General features: G+C 37.6%; 1 protein-coding gene across 1 annotated transcript in view; it reads left to right on the forward strand.

Annotated features, from left to right (window-relative positions):
* Positions 1–5,548, forward strand: part of UHRF2 (ubiquitin like with PHD and ring finger domains 2) — a 99,772-nt gene extending 94,224 nt beyond the window's left edge. The window contains exons 13-16 of the mRNA XM_080638096.1: positions 714–834; positions 1,231–1,394; positions 3,312–3,410; positions 4,844–5,548. Of these exons, the coding sequence (XP_080494222.1) occupies positions 714–834; positions 1,231–1,394; positions 3,312–3,410; positions 4,844–4,990 (531 nt within the window). The 3' untranslated portion in view covers positions 4,991–5,548. The remainder of the gene's footprint in view (positions 1–713; positions 835–1,230; positions 1,395–3,311; positions 3,411–4,843) is intronic.
* The last annotated feature ends 2,309 nt before the right edge of the window (positions 5,549–7,857 follow it).

Consider the following 7,857-nt stretch of genomic DNA (forward strand, 5'->3'; position numbering starts at 1 on the left):
TCTTGTACTTCACTGTGGCAGAATTTAATGTCAAAAAAGCACTGTAGATTATCTGACTGAAAGATCCTGTGACACAGCAGAAGGAGCAGTGGATGAAGCGTTCTGCCTTAGCAGTGAATTGCTTTGCATATATGGATTGGAAAGTTAAGAGTTTGAATACAGTTTTGTGATCCTTAGGATGGAAAGGATTTTTGGAATAATTTTAGAATTTGTAGCTGATTCTGTCTGTGAAATTGAAAAACTTGTGAATTTTATGTACTTTTCTCTCCATGTGACTGCGTGGTTTGTGTGACAGCATTCTACACACAGAAATCAACTGACCCATAAGGACTTTGGAATTGCAGAATACACAAAAGATAGAAAAAACTAACGTACTGTTTTTTCTTAGCAAGGCAGTGGTGTATCTTGCAGCATGCCATCATCTTCAGCTTTGCCTGATTGATTTGCATAGTTGTAAGGGCACAGATACGGGTATTGGGTTCTTTTTAATACAATCAAGTCTGGATTAGATTCTTTGACTTTACTACACTTTCTTAGTAATAAATACTAATTTAATCGTTTTCTCCATCATGTATAATTTTAAAAATTATTTTGTAGTTACTTTAATACGTAGTCACAGGGTTTTGAAGTCTTTTAGATACTAGTCTTGTTGGTATTCGGGAATTCTTGTGTGCCAGTGGGTTTTGTTTTATACCTGTGCTTTTTTGTTTTAGTATCCAGAAGGTTACTTGGAAGCCATGGCTAGTAAGGAGAAGAAAGACAAAGTTAAAAAGCAAACTGTGAAACAGGAGCCAGCCAGGCAAAGCAATGGAAACCAGAAAAGGACAATTGATGGTATTTTTTGTTTTTGCTTTTTTTAGCATTCATCAGCAAAGTCTGTCATGTTACGTTCATTAAGCTGGTAGCATGAAAATTTCGTGGAAGTGTGAAGTTATTTGGAATACTAATGTAAACTGATAAGCACATGCTCTGTTGTTAAGTACTAGTGTAGGGATCTTATTTACGACTCTTACAGTTCTTTCTCTTAAGCTCTGCAGAAAAATGAGAAGTCTTCTGTGTATTTGTGTGCTGCAAAACAATGCTGTACAGTATGAGTTGGAGCATAGCTTTGATGGCCAAATTTCAGGAGTGTAATCCATGTTTTAGTCTTCTAGAAACATGGATTACCTTTTCATTAGTTCAGACTAATGTTCTGTTGTTACTGTGTCTGATGGTTGTAATCTTAAGCAGGTATAGAGGAACCTATGAATACACCCAAAAAAGCCATGAGGATGGGAGATGGAGGGAAAGGAGAGGCTTTCCAGCTGACCCAAGAGCAGCAATGGCTGATTAGAGAAGACACGATGAACCAGAAACTGTGGGATGAAGTACTTGCTTCTCTGAAGGAAGGACCAGTATGTTTGCTGCATGCATGACTTTTAATATTTACCTTTTCTTTAGACTTCTAGGAGGAATCTTGAGTCCTTCTTAAAACCTAATCTGCTTGTTGAACTTCTGCTGAATACTGACTGTATCTAGCATTATTTTTGTTTTTAAGACTTTGATTTCAAGGAAATAATCCTCACTTGTGCAATTTGCTAGTGATGGCTCGTTGTACCACTGCATAATAGAGATCTTTTCTTGCTTCGAAAACATTTTGAAGTTAGAAGTGGCTTTTTTTTTCAGTTTTGCAGAGAGTGTATTTTCACTGAAATCATATTTTTGTACTGTGCTGATGTGAGAAATCAGAAAGATGGTTCTAGTCACTACTTTTCATTTACAGAGAAAATAATTTTATGACAGAAAATGCAGCTTGCTTGCTTTAAGAAGATAGAAGTATTGTCATCTTCAAATTTAAATAGGAAATGAAAATATTTTCATCCATATCTAGATTATTCAACTCTGTAGAAAGGAAAACTTAAGTAAGAGAGAAAATATTTTCCTCCCTCTAAATGTCAAGAAAATAGCATGAATCATAGAATCATAGAATGGTTTGGGTTGGAACAGACATTAAAGATCATCTAGTTCCAACCCTGTTGCCGTGGGCAGGGATGCCTCGCACTACAGTAGCTCATGATTAAGAGACTATAGACACTAGCATTCAAAAGTCAACAAAAGAAGTATTTGCTAAATACTATGTCTTTCAGTGATGATTAGTCTTACCAATCTCAAGTTCTTAGTTATTTTAGCCACTTTGCAGAGGAGATCAAGGCACTTAGAAGTTAAAATAGCTTGATAAAACTCAATTCATTGAAAATCAAACCATTGGTTGGTAAGTGGACATAAATAATTAGTTTATTTGAGAATTACCAGTGGCTATTTATGGTGCTTCTGTAACAGAAAAAGCATCTATAACTCCCTGTTCTTCCATGTCCAGTGTTCTGTAATGACTAGAAGGAATGTCAGCTCTTAAAATTGCGCATGATGACAGGCAATGGAGATTCATATCTATAAAAAACAGAGAGCAGCAATTTCAAAATGGTTGACTCACATTTTCTACGGATTTCTACCCATAATTTGGTAAGAATTCCATTTTGTTGCCACTAAAAACCGTGGCAGTGACCGGTAGCTTTGGGTCGCTACTGTGAAAATGTAAATATTTCTGCTTGAAACACCTGCTTTTAACTAAATAAAATGTGGTTTAAGGTAAGTCTGGTATTTTAAAAATTATTACTAGGAACCATATTGTGATTGCCTTTAGATCTGCTTTGTTTGTTACATGCCTATGCTTCCATTCTTGAGATATTTGGAGATCACTGGCGTACTGAAGAAAGCATGTTTGTGTGTGTAAAACACCTGATTACAAATGTATCTTGATATTTCTCAGAGGTGCCCTGAGAAGATTTAAAAACCAGGGCGGTTTTCTGCAGAGAATTTGGCCTGAGGAGAGAAGAAACCATTAACCAGCCGTAATCCATAAGCACAGGAGGTGGTGCAGCAGTGGCTTTCTTAGCAGAAGTTGTTCCCTTGGCACAGAAGCAGAGATCTTTCAGGCACATGCAAATTTCTAGCTGCAGTTACTAAACATAATTACTGAATTTTAGGAGCTTTGCTAAGAATCAGGCATGAAGGGCCGTATGGGCTGTTTCATTTTGTTTATAACAATACTGATACAAACAAGTAAATAATCTTTAAAATATTAGTTCCCTGATTTGTGGAAAAGCAGGGAAATCAAGCAGTTATGGACCTGCTTTCTGATTACTTTTAGAAAGCTGCAATTAAGGATATGGAGGACTTTAAAACTTCTGGAAGTTCATCATCTTTATGTAGTAAGTGGCATTGTAAGAACTGTAATAGAGCTTGTCTTTTTTTATTCTTTTGCCCTACACTAGAATTTTCTGAAGAAACTGGAACAATCCTTTATGTGTGTCTGCTGCCAGGAGCTGGTTTACCAGCCAGTGACAACAGAGTGCCTCCACAACGTCTGTAAAGTAAGAATAAACTCAGTCTTGCTCTGGGCTGTTTTCTTAGTTCTGAGACACCAGTCACCAAAGCCGTATGTATTCTAGGAAGACGGTAATTATTGCCTAACATTCTGAGCAGAAACATACAACAAGTTTGCATTCAGTGATTGTTATATAAGCTTAAATTTATGTAATAAAGTCTGGAAGTATGTTTAGTATAGTTCCTGATAGACATAATGAGTGAAGTCTGGCATTGCTGTCATTCCTTTGTGATCAGTAGAACTACACTAGGAGTTTGTTTGGTCCAGGAGCTAGGTGATGATACAGTCACAATAATTTGACATAGCTAAGGAATAAAAACAGGTTTTATTATTGTGTAACACTTATTTCAAAGGATGTAGAGTAAATGTATGACAATTATTTGGAGTAAGTTATGTTATCTTGTTATTCTTGACGTTGTTTATGTTTCGTAGGAGAGCCACGTAAGTCGATTTATAACTCATGTATCATAAAATCTTGATCATGTGCTGAATTGTGATACTTGAGGTCTGGCTGCTGTGTACCCAGTATTTCTGCCTAGGAGCCTGAAAAGGACTCAGACTATTATCATCCTAGTACAATATCTGATAATGCAAGTTTTCTGTTTAAGAAGATATGTATTGTTTCGTAAAAATCACTGTGTTGTTATGGATGGGCTGCACACATGGAATGATTATGGCTCCTTAAAACATTAAAAGTATTAAGATGGGGTAAATATTTAGAATTATCGATACTGGAAAACTGGAGAAGAGAAAGCTGAATGTCAGCAAACTCAGAAGGCACAGAATTTGAAGATGTCAGTAAATATTTGCAAATGCAAAATAACATCTGGTTAAAGTTGTAAGGAATAGTTTGATAGCAAGCTGCTATTGCTGTTTGGGCACAGATCTGCCCTGATATATTTCTGCTTGGGCTGTGGGCAGCTTGTGGTAACATAATAAGGAGGACGGCACTGATGCTGGTGTGCTAAGAGATTATATTATTCTACATATGCCTTTAAGGCATAATTGAATCTTATCTGGTGAGGTAGATGGAGATTGTTACTTAGACAATATAGCTGATGTTCTCACCTTCTTGAAGAGCTTTACCAATTTGACTGTGAAACTAGAAAGAAGCTGCAGACATGGCTGTGATTCACAGGAAGGCACTAGTGGAAATGAAGGGGAAATCCCAGAAGTGATCTGTTTTAATTCCTCCCCAGCTCAGTGTTTCATGTCTCAGCCAAGAGCAGAGTTCCTTTGATAGGACATTTTGGTCATAGAGGCAAAGGTAGGCACCAGAGGGCTTTGTAACGATTTCCTTTTTCTGGTAATACAGCAGGTTGCATTTTTGGTTACTGTGATTCCTTTGTTTTTGCTGGTTAAGCTATCAGTTTAAAACAAAATTCTCATAATTTATTTCCTTGTCTTTGTATGTCCTAGAGTTGTTTACAGCGCTCTTTCAGAGCGGAAGTTTTCACCTGCCCTGCCTGCCGCTATGACCTGGGAAAAGGCTACACCATGGTTCCCAACAAGATACTGCAGACACTACTGGACCAGTTCTTCCCTGGTTACAGTAAAGGACGATGATGTGCTCAGATTCTTCTGTACTTCACTAAATGACTTTATAGAGAGTAAAGGGGAATAAACATGACAAATTCAACAGTGGACCAGCCACCTTGATGGGACTCAATATATTGTCACATTTTGAAGCAGCTAACCCTCTTCCCATCATGGCCATCTTTCTGGTGTAGTGAGAACTCTAATTCTTAGCTGTCTTTTAACATCAAGGGTAGTTTTGGCCAGTTTAAAAAAAGTTTTTAAAGAAAAAGAAGAGGAAGAAGAAGAAGAGGAAAAGCCTCAGCTCTTACTGGCCTGGCTGATGCTTAATTTATGATTTGTTTTTTTGTAACTACCTCAGGACAGAGGAAAATACATTGTGGGGATAACAAAACTTAGTGGAGTTTTAGCTACACACTGCCTCCTCAATATTAGTTGTGCCTGGTCCATGTGGTTTGATTTACAAAAAAGAAAAAACCAACCAACCAACCCAAACCAAAACAAAAACAGAAACCCACAAAAAAAAGGCAAAAACTCCCATAAACAGCACTTAAGCCAGCTGGATTAAAGAACAGCAAATTCTGTGGTGTGCATAATCCTTTTTTGTCTTTTTCTTCTATTATGCTGTATTTTTTTGCAAGAACAGGCTGATTTTTAGTCTATTTTTGTGAGCTTTATTGTGCTTTTCTTGTATCTTACGCAAGTTGACTACTAATGACTAATGAGAACAATATGAATGCATTGTTGCTGCATTAGTGTGAAGTGATCTGTGTTTTTTGCACTTAAAGAGGGTATTCAAGACACTCTAGTTGTGTAAAAACTAGTTCATATAAAAGGCCACTTCTGTATTAGTTACAATGTATGCTTTTAGTAGGTCTTGTATCAGTGGCAATACATCTACATGGCATTGAAGGCAGTGCTAGCTTGGAGAGGGTTCAAATCGCTTCATATTGTGATCTGAAATTTTATATACAATATATCCCCCCCCAAATATACCTTATTAAATATTTTATGATTCAGAAAAGTTGCTAATTTTGTTTTTAATATTATCCACTTACTTAAAACGTAACCGTTAATAGATTTTTTCTTTTTTTTTTTTTTTTTTTGGATTAGTGGGCTGCTTATTTTTCAGATGTGAGGCTTTATATTCCTTAAGTCATTTCTCAATGGAAAAAGTATTGTTAATTAAGAAAAAAACCCAGCCTAACATCGGTACCTGTGGGCTCACACATACTCTGTAGCAGCAGCTGTCATGTAGCTACTCTGGTCTCTACTGAGCATCTGGAGGAAGCTTGTTAGCATTCAGTCCATGTACCAGAATCGAAGGGAGCCCTTCCTGCCACGCCGGTGCTGGCAGTGCTGGTGCCAGAGCCACTCAGTGCGGCTGGGAGCTCTGGGTGCTCCACACAGTGGTTGGTCAGATCCCCAAGCACAGGCATGGGACTGCACTGGCAGCCTGTAGCCTTCAAAGTAGCCATGCATTGAAGTTTATACAGGAGTATATACGTCTTAGTAATTTAAGATATTGCCCTTAGCCTAGCGTGGTAATGAACTGGTCATTGAGATGCACATGGCAGTGCTGTTTTCTATAGCTGTAAGTTAGCTTTAATGGCTTACTCACTTAATCCAAAATAAGTAACCTCTCTCTCTCCACACTCTCCCACCTTCTTCCTATTTAGCATTTCGAGTCTATCCAGAATACATAATGCTGGTACTATTGATCTTGTCATTTATCAAAAAACCTGGCCTTGCTGAACAGCTTTGAAAAAATGAAATCCTCAGCTTTTTCTGTGCTTCCAAGAATGAGGGTTCAGCCATTGTTCAGGAGGTGAATTGATATCAGTGTTAAGCATACAGTTTAAAAGAGCTGTAGACAGATTCCGATATCCTGTTGCACTTTTATGTTTTACAGAATGGTAGTGGCTTAATACCTTATGGGGAAAACAGATGTAATTTTACCTTTGTAACAGTCATTGCATCTGTGCAGTAAGCACATAAGATTTGTGGCTTTTTACTTTATAGTTGAGAGCTGTGACATACTTTACACCTTGTCATGTTTTTTTTTTTTCCATTTGATAGGTTTTACCCATTAATTGACAAGATAAATTTGTCAGTTTGAGGAATCAATGAACATGAAACTGCCTTTAACAACCATTAGTTTGAGAAGACTTTGTGGCAAGGCAGAAAGACTTTCCTTTTCTCACATTACAAGTCTGCAGTGTTTTTTCACAATTTTTTTGTATCATTAGTGCTATATCACAAGCTGCTGAAAGACACCCTTCTCTAAAGTAGATTCTAGAGTATAACATTCTGATTTTCTTCACTATGCATTTACATGTTTTAGGAGTTAGGTGCAACTTTTCACATCAGAACTTAACTGGTCTAACATTCCTTTAATTAAATCCATTCTTGTACCCTGTCATCTGCAGGCTCTTTGTGAAGTTTAATGAGGTGTTTAATGGGGGCTTTAACTGAGCCCCCATTGAAGTCACAAGGTAGGTAACAGAAAGGTTGCAGTCACAAAACTTTCACCAAAAAGGACGCAAAGTAAGTACTTAAAATAGTGCTGTGAACAATCACCTCACTTGTGTCCCTTCCAAGAAAGCTCCCAGGCATGAGTGGGCATGTAGGCCTGCAAGAAGAGGCCAAGTAGCTGTTGATTGTAACATGCAGAACTATGTGGTCCTTTCCCCAGAGTGAATGTTACTCCAGTACCTGCTTCCTCATTCACCAAAATACTGCTTCATGTGGCTGAATGAGTTTGTCTCTGCAGGGGCTCTCAGTTGCATTAAGCATCAATGAATCTGTACAAACCTGGTCTAAGGTTCCTTTCAAATACGCTTGTAACACATGCTGTCTGTGTAACTGATGAGAGAATTGGTTTTATGTATATGTGA

The sequence above is a fragment of the Psittacula echo genome (genome assembly GCF_963264785.1).
Source record: "Psittacula echo genome assembly, chromosome: Z".
Classification (NCBI taxonomy): domain Eukaryota; kingdom Metazoa; phylum Chordata; class Aves; order Psittaciformes; family Psittacidae; genus Psittacula; species Psittacula echo.